General features: G+C 41.1%; 1 protein-coding gene across 7 annotated transcripts in view; it reads left to right on the top strand.

Annotated features, from left to right (window-relative positions):
• Nucleotides 1-16,691, top strand: part of PSD3 (pleckstrin and Sec7 domain containing 3) — a 489,705-nt gene that overhangs the window by 347,033 nt on the left and 125,981 nt on the right. For all 7 annotated transcript variants that reach the window (XM_018041858.1, XM_018041861.1, XM_018041859.1 and 4 more), the window contains one exon: nucleotides 13,790-13,833. In XM_018041858.1, the coding sequence (XP_017897347.1) occupies nucleotides 13,790-13,833 (44 nt within the window). The remainder of the gene's footprint in view (nucleotides 1-13,789; nucleotides 13,834-16,691) is intronic.

Here is a 16,691-nt window from a genome sequence, read left to right as displayed (position 1 = left end):
TCCCCATCTATTTCCCATGAAGTGATGGGACTGGATGCCGTGATCTTAGTTTTCTGAATGTTGAGTTTTAAGCTAACTTTTTCACTCCCCTCTTTCACTTTCATCAAGAGGCTTTTTAGTTCTTCTTCGCTTTCTGCCGTAAGGGTGGTGTCATCTGCATATCCAAGGTTATTGACATTTCTCCCGGCAATCTTGATTCCAGCTTGTGCTTCTTCCAGCGTAAAGTATAAGAATTAAAGCAAAATCAAGAGATGGCTGTGAAGGCAAAGAATTTGTAAATCATGGTACTTTAACAGATCAGAGTATATTTACAGATGCTGAAGAATACTTCGGTTATTAACCTAAACTCTTATGGAAGAAGGTGGTGATTTACTAAGACTGTCATTACATTAACTCTTTGCAAGCTATCAGGCTTTAAGAATTGCTACATTAAATCACACCTACATAATGTTTTTGGACATTAGTTTTTGTGGTTTTTTTAACTTTTTATTTTGTATTGGGATATAGCCGATTAACAATGTTGTGATACTTTCAGGTGAATAGTGAAGGGATTCAGCAGTAATATGGGGGAAGGGATAGTTAGGGGGTTTTAAATGGATATGCAACAAGGACCTATAGTATAGCACATGGAATTCTGCTCAGTGTTATGTGGCAGCTTGGAGGGGAGGGGACTTTGGGGGAGAAAAATTATTAGTTTTTAATGCCTGCATTGGTTTGAAGATGAGGGTCTTTTCAGAATACATAGTATAATCTTTCCATTTGGACTTCAGTGAATTCTGCTTGTGATACAGGTCCTCTTCCCAGCAGGGTTTTGATGTAGTCACAGCAAGTCCACCTTGGGAAGGACATGAGTGTAAAGCAGGGAATAAAAACTTGGGCTCTGGAGGCAGCTAGGCCTACGTGTGAGTTCCAACTTTATCGCCGGGACTCTTTCACTGTGGAGAATTGCCAGTTCAGCAAAGATAAAATATGAAATGCTCAATTAAACTTGAATTTCAGATAAGTAATAAGTAATGTTTAGTATATGTGTGTGTGTATACACACACAGCTGCACACACATATATATACACACACACACACATATATATACACACAGACATGTATACACACACGCATATATATACACACACCAGCTGCACACACATATATATACACACACACATACACACACATATATACACACACATACACACATACACACATACACACACATATACACACATATACACACACATATATACACACACAGATATATACACATACACACACACACACACATATATATATATATATATGCTGTATATGCTCAGTTGCATCTGACTCTCTGCAACCCCATGGACTCTAGTCCTCCAGGCTCCTCTGTCCATGGGATTTTCCAGACAAGAATACTGGAGTGGGTTTCACTTTCTCCTCCAGGGGATCTTCCCAACCCACGGGTTGAACTTGCATTTCCTGTGTCTCCTGCGTCTCCTGCATTGGCAGGTGGATTCTTTACCACTAGCGCCACCTGGGATGTTTCATGCCAAGTTTGGGGACATACTTATGCTTGAAGAAAGTAAGTCATTGTTTATCTGACTTCACATGTAACTGGCTTCCTGCAGCTGGCAGCAATGTGCCTACTCTAGAGCGCTGATCTCGCTGAAATGGAGTAAATCAGATGTTTCATAGGTTGTAGAGAGTTAAATAATAACATAAGTGCTCAGCATGTCACAGCTCAATAAATGTCATCTGTCTGGATGGTGTCCTCTCGCTTGTCAGACACCCATCCTGGCACGTCTGAAGCAGGACCAGCACTGCAAAGCGCTGTTCGCCGTCCAGACTGGATTTGTCTTGGGAGGAGAGTCTTCTAGCCTGAGTGGTCAGAGATGTGTACCCCTGTTGTTCTAGGTTTTGGAAAAAGAATTATATAACTGAGACTAGTTCCTCTGTCCCGAAGTGGAGACAGGAAATGAAAGCCTAGATTTTTTCAGGGGAAAAAAGGTCAAGGATGAAACTTTAAAGGCTTTGGAATTATATTTTGGAAAAAACTTAAAAGACTTTACAACCTCCCACCTAATAACACTGTCTTTACCCTCTCCGCCCTCCCTCCCCTCCCCCAACATCTGTAAAGCGGGAATAATACCCCTGGGTGGTAGTGAAGAGTAAACAGTCTAATACACTGCACAGGTCCCAGCACTTGCTAACTGCTCAGTACACGTTGGTTTTTGGTATATCTGTCTGTGATATCCACTTGCCAATTTGATTCAAAGGGAGGGATCTCCCCAGGCCCCGTGTGGGGTGGGAAATGGAACCGCTGGATTCTAGGTACTTCCTCTGTGTTCTGTAAAGCTGAGCGGGACAGGCACCAGCTGCACAGAGCAACATCCCTTTCACTATGCATCGCTTTATGAAGTGCAGATGTTTTCACGCTGACGGTTTCATTTCATCCTCATGATTCTGTGAGGTAGATTGTTGCTATCTTATTTTCACAGATGAAGCCACCAAAGCCCTCAAGTCACACAGCTGATGGAAGGGGCCGGTTTGATGCAGTGCCTCAGTTCTGGTCCATTGTCCCTTGCTCTGCACTTAGCCTCCCATCAAAATCACAGCGTCAGGCTCATCACCACCGAGCTATTGTCGTCTCAACACCTGTTCTTAAAACACATGCTGTGGTCAAGACAATCTGTGAGGCCTTGCGGAGACTAAAGAGAGAGAGGCTTGATCACACTTGCAAGGAGTACAAAATATAGTATCATCTAGGTTTTCCCTCTTCATGTTTCAGAGCCTTGTTGTGGCGAAGGGGCTTGCATAACGCAGTGAAGGTTTAAGCCATGCTCTGTAGGGCCACCCAAGGTGGACGGGTCATAGTGAAGTTCTAACCAAACGTGGTCCACTGGAGAAGGAAATGGCAACCCACTCCAGTATTCTTGCCTGGAGAATCCCATAACAGTATGAAAAGGCAGAAAGGTACAAAACAAGAAGAGGAGTCCGCCAGGTTGGAAGGTGTCCAGTATGCTACTGGGGAAGAGCGGAGGGCACTTGCTAAGAGCTCCAGTAAGAATGAAGTGGCTGGGCCAAAGCGGCAACAGTGCTCAGGTGTGGGTGTGTCTGGTGGTGGAAGTAAAGTCCGATGCTATAAAGAACAGTGTTGCATAGGAACCTGGAATGTCAGGTCCATAAATCAAGGTAAACTGGATGTGGTCAAATACAGGAGATGGCAAGATTGGACATCAACATCTGAGTGAACTAAAATGGACAGGAATGGGCAAATTTAATTCAGATGACCATTACATCTACTACTGTGGGCAAGAATGGAATAGCCCTCATAATCTGATGCTAAAGCTGAAGCTCCAATACTTTGGCCACCTGATGCTAACTCATTGGAAAAGACCCTGAGGCTGGGAAAGATTGAGGGCAGGAGGAGAAGTGGGCAACAGAGAATGAGATGGTTGGATGGCATCACTGACTCGATGGACATGAGTTTGAGCAAATTCTGGGAAATAATGGCGGACATAGGATCCTGGCATGGTACAGTCCTTGGGGTTGCAAAGAGTCAGACATGACTTAGCAAGTGAACAACAACTAGGTTTTTAGTTGCAGAAGTTAGACATTCGTGGTGTGGCAAACATTCAAATAGAACAGCAGCTTATTCACTGAAGATTCTGTCTCCTGCCTTGTTCCCCCAGTTGTCTTCTACACAGGAAATCACAGGCAGTGGTTTCTTCTGTATCTTTTCAGAAACATTGTGAGAACAAATGTATATACATTTTTTCTACAAAGTGGGAGCATAGCAAACAGACTGTTTTGCCCCTTTGTTCCTTTAACAATATGTTCTAATATACCTACCCTATTTTTAGCTTAAACGACTCAGATGCTAATGGATAGCAGTCTTATCTCTGGTGCGCCTGTTGAAACTGTCTCACCCGGTTTTTTATTTGTGCCTGAGGTATGCGGAAATGGGGCATCCTTCTCTTGCAGTTTAGGGAGATGATCTGAAGCACCCTCAGTCTGCACGCTGGCTCCCCCAGGCCCGGTCACACCAGCCTCACCAGACCCCCCAGTCTCACTACAGCTCCTGTGGCTCTCTTCAATCCTTCCCCCATTCAGTGCCCGGCAGGTCACCCTCCTGCTAAAATCCTCCAGTGGTTGCCCAGCACACGCAGAAATGACCCTGTTCTCTGGTTGAAAACCATGTGTGACCTGACACCTCTTTGCCCACGGCACTATCCCCGCCTGGCCCCGGTGCCCTGGCCACGCGGGCATCCTTGGCCCCAGACCCACCCGGCTGAGCGACACCAGAGTGCCCTCCCTGTGTCTCCCCACGCTGCTCTGTCTCTCTCACCCTCAGTTTCCTTGCAGGGAGGCTTTTTTAGCTATCTAGACTAAAGCTACTTTTTGAGTTACCTTATTTGTAATTACCTTATAATTATCTGGCAACCTCCCAGAAAATGAGAGAATCATTTTTTATATTTTTGTTTTCTTATTCTTCTCTGTTTCTACCCTCACTGAATCTAAGTTCTATGCCTGCGTTGTTCACACTAGGCTTTCAGTACCCGTGTTAATATCTGATGCCCTGACCACCTGACAGGTAGTAGAGACTCAGCTGACTTGAATATACAAGTGAATGGGTAAATAACTTTTTTTCTTTTTCAAGATGACTGCTTCTTTAAAAAAAAAAAATCCTTGTTGCATATCTATTTTATTTGTTTTTTCAAAACTTTCTGACCATACCACAAGGCATGTGGGATCTGAGTTCCCAGGCAGGGACCAAATCTGAGCCCCCTGCATTGGAAACGTGGATTCTTAACCACTGGACTGTCAGGAAGTCCCAAGTAAATAGTTTTAAGAGATTAATTTATGCAAGATCATTACCAGTATTACAACTATTATGTTATATTGCACTATTCATGTGGCAAACAGAAACTGGTCTTCTAATAGTTATGAAAAGTACTATTTTGTTTAAGTCCTTATAATACACTATATACAATACTATTATAGAAAAAAATGCGCTCTTATCACTGTGTAGTAGTTATAAAAATTACTTTCCCCTGGCCTACCAGCACTTGTTAGGATAAAATGTTTGTCGTGGTTACTGTACCCTGGAGCCCTACAGTAAGGGCAGGTCAAGCAGGCATGCCCCTGGGCCGTCGACGACGCAGATGGCAGACGCACGGCAAGTCAGAGGAGGTGGGAGGGCTGACTGTCAGCACAGGCACGCCGCAAAGCTCAGTTTTCTCAGCTAAGAATGCAGGATCATGGATATCTTTCCTGGTGAAAACATCACTTTTAAATTAGCTGAATAACAAGTCCTGAGCTAATAGAATTGAAACTAAAAGGCTATGGAATGAAAGATTGTGAATAACATTGTATTTAAGCTGGTAAACTCTAACATCTAGTAAGTTTATAACAACAAAGCATTTATTGAAGTTGTAAAATATATTTCTCAATTTATATTAACCTAAAGCATTACATGTATACTGCATATATTCTTGGTGCAATATGTCTGTGTATGTCAGTATTGCGTTGTGATTGGGCAGGCACAGGCACAGACTGGCTTCAGACAGGTCTGTCTTCAGGCCCTCAGCTCTGCGGTGTGATCTTCGACAGGATTACTTCACCATTAAGAGCATTAGGTGTGTCATTTCAAAGAGGAGGGATAATAATACCGCATTAATACAGTTGCTGTGAGATTAAATGGAAGCAGCTCTCTTAGCTCGGTGCCTCACGAAACACGGCCTCGTAGACAACTGTCTTATCATCATCACCGGGGCATCAGTACTGAGAAATGGCTTGAACATTATCACAGAGGCACAGAAATCTCTCCAAGGGAAGGATCGCATACTCGAAGCGTCAGTTTCCAATCACAAACCAGGACGTTTTGCTGTTATCTTTCTCTATCTAGGACTCCCATGGATCCTTCCCTGCAGTTTTCTAATAATTTCAGTGCTATCCGAATTTCAGCCCTGATGTCCTGTTAGATAACACAAGTTTCGTCTGCCCACAGTGGGCTTCAGCCCCGATGTCCTGTTGGATAACACGGTTAGTCTGCCCACAGTGGGCTTCAGCCCCGATGTCCTGTTGGATAACACGGTTAGTCTGCCCACAGTGGGCTTCAGCCCCGATGTCCTGTTGGATAACATGGTTAGTCTGCCCACAGTGGGCTTCAGCCCCGATGTCCTGTTGGATAACACGGTTACTCTGCCCACAGTGGGCTTCAGCCCCGACGTCCTGTTGGATGACACATGTTTGCTCTGGCCACAGTGGGCTTCAGCCCCGACGTCCTGTTGGATGACACATGTTTACTCTGCCCACAGTGGGGTGTTGTTGTTGTTGCTCTTTTTGTTGTCACACTTGAAAATTCGTGAGCCTTGTATAATTTATACTTCTAGCTACTTCTGAAAAACAACCAGAGCCAGCCACAGTGAACCCACATGCCCACCTGGGTGAAGCCAGGCTATAGCTGGGTCCCCTGCCCCTCGGGGTGTCTCTCCCTGGCTCCTGCACTCATCCATGTGACCTGCTTACTGATGAGGGTTAGTCAGGTTTTGATATTGGACCAGCGTTTAGACTTGATATTCAAATTAACTCATTAGGATATGATCACAGGTTTTTTGGTTAAATTGAGGTGTGACTGACATATATTATTACATTAGTTTCAGAACCACAACAATTTGATCTTTACATGCATCGTGAAATGATCACTGTTATAACTGTAGTTAAAAACCCATCACCTTAGCTTGCAAAATATTTTTTTTTCTTGTGAGAGGACTTTTTAAAATCTACTCTGTTAGCAAGCTTTCAAATATGCAACACAGTATCATTAACTCTAGTCACCATGCGGCACGTACCTCCCATGACATCTGTGTTAGGACTGGAAGGTTGTACTTTTTAACCCCCTTTGCTCATTTCTCCCAGTCCCCCATCCCTACCCACCCTCTGGCCAATCCTACCCATCTTTTCTTGGTAAGAACTTGAGGGTTTTGTGTGGTTTTGTTTTGTTTTAGTTTCCACAAATATGATATCACATGGTATTCATCCTTCTGACTCATTTCACTTAGAAAAATATGCAGAAAGTTCATCCATCTTGTTGCAAATGGTGAGATTTCGTTTTTATGGATGATTATTTTCTGGTGTGTGTGTGTATGTATGTTATATATATATATAGTTTTCCAGGTGGCTCAGTGGTAAAGAATCCATCTGCCATCACAGGAGACACAGGAGACATGGGTTCAATCCTTGGGTCAGAAGGATCCCCTGGAGTTGGAAATGGCAGCCCATTCCAGTATTCTTGCCTGGAAAATTCCATGGACAGAGGAGCCTGGCGGACCACAGTCCATGGGGTCATAGAGAGTCAGACATGGGTGAGCACACATGTGTGTGCGTGTGCACACACATACACACAGAGAGAGTAGTTTTTATCTGTTCAGGGGAATATGCATTGTTTCTATATCTTTAATATTATGAATATTATCAGTAATGCTACAGTACACATAGGGGTCCATATATCTTTTCAAGATATGTTATAATTAGTGTTTTTGTTTCCTGCGATAAGTACCCAGACATGGAATTTCAGGATCATCTGACAGTTCTAGTTTTAATTTTTCTCAGAAACTCCATACTGTTTCCCCTAGTGGCTGCATCCGTTTACATTCCCGCCAGCAGTGCACAAGGGTTCCCCTTTCTCCACATCTTTGCCACCACTTGTTATTTCTTTTCTTTTGATAATAGCCATTCTGACAGGTCTGAAGTGTTGTCTCACTCTGGTTCTGATTTGCATTTCCTTGAATTTCCTTATACTCAGTGATACTGAGTATATCTTCATTTTTTAAATTTTCATTTGCCTGTTGGTCATCTCTATGTCCTCTCTTGAAAAAAGAAAAAAGTCTATTCAGATGCCCTGTCCATATTTTGATTGAACTCTTGGCTTCTTGGTGATTGAGTTGTGTGAATTCATGGGCTAGTTTAGATATTGACTCCTTATCAGACATATAGTTGGCAAATATTTTCCCCATTCAGTGCATTGCTTTCTCATTTTGATGACTTCCTTTCCTGTGCAGAAGCTTCTTAGTTTGAGCAATCTCACTGGTTTACTTTTGCTTTTGTTGCCCTTACTTTTCGTGTCGAATCTAAAAAATCATCACCAAGACCAACATCAAGGAGTTACTGCCTGTGTTTTCTCCTAGGAGTGTTATGGTTTTAGGTCTTACATTCAGATCTTTAATCCGCTTTGAGTTAAATTTTGCATCTGGTGTAAGTAATTGTCCAGTTGCCTTCTTCTGCATGTGGCTATTCAGTTGTCCTAACACCACTTATTGAAGAGACTGTCCTCGCCCCATTGTATGGTCAAGGCTCCTTTGTCGCAAGTCAGCTGGCCGCACGTGTGTGGGCTTACTCCGGCCCTCTGTCCTGTTCCATTGGTCGGGATGTCTGTTTTCGTGTCACTGTCATACCGTTTTGATTACTGTAGCTTTGTAATATGCTTTGAAATTGGGGAGCATAATGCCTCTAGCTTTTTTCGTCCTTTCTCAAAATTGCTTTTGCTGCTTGGGTCTTTTTCAGTTCCACACAAAGTCTAGGATTGTTTATCCTATTTCTGTGAAAAATGACACTGGAATTTTGACAGGTAGTACACTGAATCTGTAGATTGCTTTGGGTATTATAGCACATTTTAATGATATTCACTCTTCTAATCCGCGAATACAGAAAGTCTTTCAATTTATTTGGTCATCTTCAGTTCTTTTCATGAGTTTCTTATAATACAGGTTTTTTACTTCATTAAATGTATTCCTAGACATTTTATTCTTAAATATGACATTACAAATGGGATTGCTTTCTTCATTTTTCTTTCTGATAGTTCATTATTAGTGTTTAGAAATCAACAGATTTTTGTATATTGATTTCATATCCTGCAACTTTATTGAATTTTTAAGCTAGTTTTAAAATTTTAACTAGGTTTTTTTTTGTAGAGTCTAAGGTTTTCTATATATAATATCATGTTATCTCAAAGTAGTGACAGTTTTACATCTTTTCCAGTTTAAATTCCTTTTATTTCTTTCCCTTGGCCAATATCTCTGGCCAGGAATTCCAATATGATGTTGAATAAAAACAGTAAGAGTGGACATCCTTGTCTTGTTCCTGATATTAGAACAAAAGCTTTCAGTTTTCTAATGTAAATTGTTACGACCTCTATGGGTGTTAGCTGCGGGATTGTCATGTATGGCTGTTTTTTGTTGAGGGATATGTTTACAGTATTAACAGGGGGAAATTATTTCTACTTAAATTTTGGCTCACCAGGGAGTTTAGTACAAATAATAAATCATTATGTTGTGTAGCTGATCCTAATGTTGTATGTCTGTTATGTTGTTGTTCAATCACTGTCGTGTCCAACTCTGTGACCCCATGGACTGTAGCACACCCAACTCCTCTCTCCTCCATTGTCTCCCAGAGTTTGCTCAGATTCATGTCTGTTGAGATGGTGATGCTATCTGACCATCTCATCCTCTGCTGCCCCCTTATCCTTTTCCCTTCAGTCTTTCCCAGCATCAGGGTCTTTTCCAGTGAGTTGGCTCTTCGCATCAGTTGGCCAAAGTATCAGAGCTTCAACTTTAGCATCAGTCCTTACAGTGAATATTCAGGACTGATTTCTTTTAGGATGGACTGATTTTATCTCCTTGCAGTCGAGCAGACTCTCAAATGTCTTCTCCAACACCAAACATTTTGAAAGCATCAATTCTTTGGCACTCAGCCTTCCCTATGGTCCATCTCTCACATATATACATGATATTCAAGCTGGTTTTAGAAAAGGCAGAGGAACCAGAGATCAAATTGCCAACATCTGCTGGATCATGGAAAAAGCAAGAGAGTTCCAGAAAAACATCTATTTCTGCTTTATTGACTATGCCAAAGCCTTTGACTGTGTGGATCACAATAAACTATGGAAAATTCTGAAAGAGATGGGAATACCAGACCACCTGACCTGTCTCTTGAGAAATCTGTATGCAGGCCAGGAAGCAACAGTTAGAACTGGACATGGAACAACAGACTGGTTCCAAATAGGAAAAGGAGTACATCAAGGCTGTATATTGTCACCCTGCTTATTTAACTTCTATGCAGAGTACATCATGAGAAATGCTGGGCTGGAAGAAACACAAGCTGGAATCAAGATTGCCGGGAGAAATGTCAATAACCTCAGATATGCAGATGATACCACCCTTATGGCAGAAAGTGAAGAAGAACTAAAAAGCCTCTTGATGAAAGTGAAAGAGGAGAGTGAAAAAGTTGGCTTAAAGCTCAACATTCAGAAAACTAAGATCATGGCATCCGGTCCCATCATTCCATGGGAAATAGATGGGGAAACAGTGGAAACAGTGTCAGACTTTATTTTTTGGGCTCCACAATCACTGCAAATGGTGATTGCAGCCATGAAATTAAAAGACGCTTACTCCTTGGAAGAAAAGTTATGACCAACCTAGATAGCATATTCAAAAGCAGAGACATTACTTTGCCGACTAAGGTCCATCTAGTCAAGGCTGTGGTTTTTCCTGTGGTCATGTATGGATGTGAGAGTTGGACTGTGAAGAAAGCTGAGCACCGAAGAATTGATGTTTTGGAACTGTGGTGTTGGAGAAGACTCTTGAGAGTCCCTTGGAATGCAAGGAGATCCCACCAGTCCATTCTGAAGGAGATCAGCCCTGGGATTTCTTTGGAAGGAATGATGCTAAAGCTGAAACTCCAGTATTTTGGCCACCTCATGAGAAGAGTTGACTCATTGGAAAAGACTCTGATGCTGGGAGGGATTGGGGGCAGGAGGAGAAGGGGACGACCGAGGATGAGATGGCTGGATGGCATCACTGCCTCGATGGACGTGAGTCTGAGTGAACTCCGGGAGTTGGTGATGGACAGGGAGGCCTGGCATGCTGCGATTCATGGGGTCGCAGAGTCGGACACGACTGAGCGACTGAACTGAAACTAAAACTGGAAAACCATAGCTTTGACTATACAGTCCTTTGTCAGCAGAGTGATGTCTCTGGCTTTTTAATATGCTTTCTAGCTTTGGCAATTATGCCTTAATTAAAAAAAATGGAATATAGTGGCTATTTTATATTTAAATACATTTGTACTTTGAATAATGTTATTCAACCTTACGTAAGACACAGCAGCCATATATATAATTGAAACACTTTGCTGTACACATGAAAATAACACAATATTGTACACTAACTATATTCCAAGATAAAATAAAATTTAAATTCAAGAAAATAAAAGGACACAGCAGACAGTCAAGTGGAAGGTAATTTTAAGGTGTAGCAAAGACATTTTAGGAGGAATGTGCTCTGTATAAATACTCATGACACCTTATTGACCAATTCTACCCTCATAATGAATGAAATGGAAAAATACATGTGCGTGTGTGTGTGTGTGTATGTGTGTATATTTATGTTTGTATGTAAGGGTTTGGAGTATTGTGTCAGCATAAATGATAATTAGAAGTTGCATCTTCATTCACTCTCAGGTTTGGTTTAGTACACCTCCAGAGCTGCTCGTCAAATCCTGTGGGAGGTGTCCGTGTTTAGAATTATCTGTGGCTGCATTCCTCCCCCTCTTTGGTGATAATAAAGTTTGATCAGGGTATGTGAGTGTTGGATGCATTTTCGAAACAGATTTTCTTTTAGTAATCAATTATCATAAAGCATTAAAAAGATTCAGGAAAATCCCTTTGTAATTTTGTCATTGAAAATGATAAGGATTAGATTTGTTGCCATATATATATATATACATACACATAATCACATACGAACAGGACTTTGGCTTCTGGTATAACAGGTTTGTTGAATTTTACAGGATCCAGTATAATAAATTTTTGTTGTGTGATGTATAGCTGACAGAGTAACAAGAATATTCCACTTTGAAACTGAGTTATCTCTTCAAGCAAAATATTCTTAAGAGCAAAACATTTGAAAAAGTTGATCTAGGGCAGAATTGAATTTATTTGACATTTTCTAGTTGCCTAGATATCATTTTCTACCTTTATAAATAGATAGTCTTTTATCTTTAACAATTGTTAAATTTCTCCGGTTAGTATTGTGTGTGTTAGTATATAAAGAACCATGAATGATCTGTCTCTTCTCAAAAACCCACTATTACTTGTGGGTTCAAGGCGGCTCTTACAAGTAGTAGAATCCACTTAAAGACACTTAGAGCAAGAGTCTCCTGAGGCTGGAGCCAGACATTGACCCTGAACTTCTGTACGTGCAGCCTCAAGAGACATTAACTAAGGTTGTCCTACTTCTTCAGTAAATTTGAGTTCTTTGAAAAGAGCATTCAATTTATAACACGGTCTCTGTGTCTTGATTTGCCCCTTATTTCCTTTTGCTGTTTTACCATTTCTGTATTTGATGACATGATAATTTCTGTATTTGATGTCCTGATAATGCTGAAATGTGTCCTACATTTTATTAGCTACCCAGTAGTTAAACTGACTACGATAGCCACACTGAAGAAATCCCGTGGAGTCCATCAAGACGTGGCTAAAGATGCACGTATTGCATCTTAAGTAACGTAAAATCTGTACCCAAGCATCTTTGTCCTGAATTGCAGTGAGTTTTGCTAGAAAGGGGCTTTACTACCTGTGTGCAGTCTTTCTGATTACACACACGTAGACTGCCTCTCCCACTTAGGCCAGACGTGTTAAAAGGCAGAAAATAGTCCACATGGCAGCTCTGCTCTGCTCTGCTCTGCTGTGCTACCCGGGGAACAGTCTGACCCTGCCATTTCCTCATTTGGAAGATGAGTTCTTTGATAGCATCTCATCCCGCTTTTCCCATCTTAAAGTAAATGAGATGAGCCTAATAAGTCCAAATCTCTCTTTAAAAAAAAATGCTCCGACTCCTCATACTGTTATTCTGCACCTATTTACCCTTTCTTCAGTGCAGTTTGCAGCTTTGGTTTTATGTCTTTGAGATGCACTTGTGTTTTCTTACATTATAAACATCTTACTCAAAATTAAGAAGCTAGAGGTGTGAGGCAGTTTTTTCTTAGGTTAGTTGTCTTGGTGGAACAACTTGATTACAAAAAGTTTAATGTGTTGATACCAGAGCTGGAGCCTGGTGAGGTGGTCTTACATGCTGTCTTGTCTATGATTGTCACGGCCCTAAGGGAACTTTCTGTCTCCCCCTCCACCACCTCACACACATCAGGGTAACACTCACTAACTGTAAGGCAGAATTATGAGGTGCGACCTACAAGTTGCCCAAGTCATCGATATAGAAACTCTGAAATTACTCTGAGATAGTTTCCCGTAATTGGGCTTCAGTCTCCCTTCCATTTCTCTTGCTCATTAAGTTGTTATGAAAACTGTTATACCTAGTCCATTAACGAAAAGGTATGAACTGCATCTTAAGTAACGTAAAATCTGTAACCAAGCATTCCAAAGGCAGTTTGGAAGCTGTAGTTTCTAAAGTAGTGAAGCTATATGACCACATTTTGAATAAGAAAAGTAGACGACGTGATGTAAAGTTCTAGTTCGTCCTGTGTTTTGCTGTGGTAGAACGCAGCCCGGTGTTGTGTGTCGTAGTTATGAAAGACGTTTTCTGCTTCGTGGGACGTCTCTGTGTAGCTCTGATGGCTGCCTGCCCTGTGTCTTTAGCTCACCTGTGTCTTCCTCGTCTCCGCAGCACCAACGGGATGACCTGCGAGGGCCCTGGGAGCCGCTGGCTGACTCAGTCAAGCCCTTCGGCTTTTGTCATTTGCTGAGTTACCAGTGTAGAGCAGGATGAAGAGAGTAATCCCATCTTGTTTTCTCTCCTTCCAGGCGCTGTACAACTCAATCAAGAACGAGAAGCTCGAATGGGCAGTGTGAGTATGCTGCATGCCCGCCTGGTAGTGAATGGACTGCGTGCTCTTTGCTTGCTGCTTCTTTGTGCCTCATCAGTGACCCTGGAGAAGGGTTAACTGCACAGCCAGTTCTCATTTTACACCACCAGGGTCTTATCCTTTCTGTATAAGACGCGTAAACCCTGAGTATTCCATGTCTTTTTCTTGGTACCAGCATGCTCCTATTCTTATTTTAAACTGTTTGCTATGCCTATCTACAATTAATTATCTTTTTATTTTAAAAAAAAAATGGCATTCAGAAAGAAAATACAAGTAAAGTAGGTAAAAAATTCCAAATTTTTTTCCGAAATCTAATATACATGATGTGGGTGCCATACACTTATTCTAATGATCTCCTTCTTATCATTATAGATCAAGATTTTCTAATCCTATTTCCTATGACACTAATTCTACCAGGATATTGATAGATAAGCTTTGGAGGAGTATAGTACTTGTATGTAATGAAGTCCACAGAAAGAATAGCAACAGCAATGCAAGAAGTCGCGTTTCCTAAAAGATTTCGCACAATTGTGTAAGTTTAGACAATAGTTATAGGAAAGGTGCTGCTGGAAAATTTGTAGGATAATATTCACTTGCATAGGAGGAACCTTGGTGCTCTTTTATTTTATTTTTATTCAAGTATACTTGATGTCCAATATTATATAAATTACAGGTATACAACATAGTGATTCACAGTTTTTAAAGGGTAGATTCCATTCTTAGTTATTAAGTTCTGGCTGTGTTCCCCATGTGGTACAATATATCCATGTAACTTATTTTGTACCTAGCAGTCTGTACCCCTTAATCTCCCCTTGTATTGTCCCTCACACCTTCCCGCTCCCCACTGGTTTGTTTTCTGCATCTATGAATCTGTTCCCTTCTTGCTGTAGTTAGTAGTTTGCTGTGTTTTTTAGGTTCCACATTTAAGTGGAATCACACAGTATTTGTCTTTCTCTCTCTGACGTGTCGCTTAGCATACTGCCCTCGCGGTCCATCCATGTTGCTGCAAATGGAAAACTTCATTCCGTATGTGGCTGAGCAGTATTCCATTGTGTATACACATCACATCGTCTTTATCCATTCACTGATTGATAGACACTTAGGTTGCTTCCATATCTTGGCAGTTGTTAATAGTGCTGCTAGAAACATTGGAGTGCATATATCTTTTTGAATTAGTGCCTTTTTCCCAGATATTTACCCAGCAGTGGGATTACTGAATCATATGGAAGTTCTAGCTTAAGTTTTTCGGGAAATCTCCGTACTGTTCTCACAGTGGCAGCTCCAATTTACATTCCCACCAACAGTGTCTGAGGGTTCCCTTTTCTCCACATCCTCACCAGCATTTGTGATTTGTGTTCTTTTTGGTGACAACCGTTCTCACAGCTGTGAAGTGATAGCTCCTCGTGATTTTGATTTGCATTTCCCATATGATTACTGGTGTTAACCATGTTTTCTTGTGCCTCTTGGCCACCTGCATATTCTCTTTGGAAAAACGTCTATTCAGGTCTTCTGTCCATTTTTTTTTATCATTTGCAAATATTTTCTCCCATTCAGTGGGTTGTCTTTGTGTTTTCTCAGTGGTTTGTTTTGCTATGCAAAACCTTTTAAGTTTAAAGGCTTCACGTGTTTATTTTTGCTTTTATTTCTTTAACCTTAGGAGATGGATACAAAAAAAATATTGCTATGGTTTATGTCAAACAATGTTCTGCCTGTGTTTTCTTCTAGGAGTTTTATAGTATCTAGTCTTCCATTGAGGTCTTTAATCCCAACGTCGACTTTATTTTTGTGTATGGTGTTCAAATGTTCTAATTTCATTCTTTTACATGTAGAGGTTCAGTTTTCACAGCACCACTTATTGAAGAGACTGTCTTTTCTCTATTGTGTATTCTTACCTCCTTTGTCATAGATTAACTGACCGTGAGTGTGTAGGTTTACTTCTGCGTTTCTGTCGTGTTCCAGTGATCCGTGTATCTGTTTTTGTGCCGGTGCCATACTGTTCTGATTACTGTAGCTTTGCAGTGTAGTCTGAAGCCAGGAAGTGTGATTCCCCAGTTCTGTTCTTCTTTCTCAAGATTGTTTTGTCTGTTTGGACTCTTTCTATATAAACTTTAAGATGCCATTAAAATGCCATTTAAGATGCCATATTTTGAGAGGATTTACATTGAGTCTGTAGATTGTCTCAGGTAGTATGATCATTTTAACAGTATTAGTTCTTCCAGTCTAAGAACATGCTGTATCTCTGCATCTGTTTCTGTCATCTTCAGTTCCTTTCACCATATCTCATGCTTTTCCAACTACAGGTCTTTTACTTCCTTAGGTAGGTCTATTCATAGGTTTCTGACTGGGTTCCATGGAGCCCTAGGGTTCAGGGAGATGTTTGGGGACCTCCCTAGGTGATGTGAGTGAGGGGAAAGGGAAGCATGACCGGGACCCACTTCTACCTCACACAAGCATGACACCTACTTCAAATAACCAAAGTAGCCCCATTTTTATCTTTTTAAAATATATAGAGTTCTACTGAATAGCAATCCATACTGAAGAAAAATTTTTTGAAAAGTACATTCCAGCATTCCCATTTCATGTACTAGGTAAATGAAGCCAAGAAGCATTTATTAACAAATCCAGAGTCACAGAGCTAGTGTAGAGACAAAGCTAGGATTTGTTTTTCTAGCAATCCTGGCTCCCCTTGGCAGTACCATGTTGCCTCACTCCTCTGTAGCCACACACTCCTCTTTATTATTATTATTTATTTTTTAATTGAAAGATAATTGCTTTATAATATTGTATTGTTTTCTGCCATACATCAACATGAATCAGCCATAGGTATACGTATGTCCTGG

This window comes from Capra hircus, chromosome 27, assembly GCF_001704415.2.
Source record: "Capra hircus breed San Clemente chromosome 27, ASM170441v1, whole genome shotgun sequence".
Taxonomy (NCBI): Eukaryota; Metazoa; Chordata; class Mammalia; order Artiodactyla; family Bovidae; genus Capra; species Capra hircus.
Note: the sequence above shows the minus strand (reverse complement) of the source record. Positions and strands in the feature narration are given on the sequence as shown.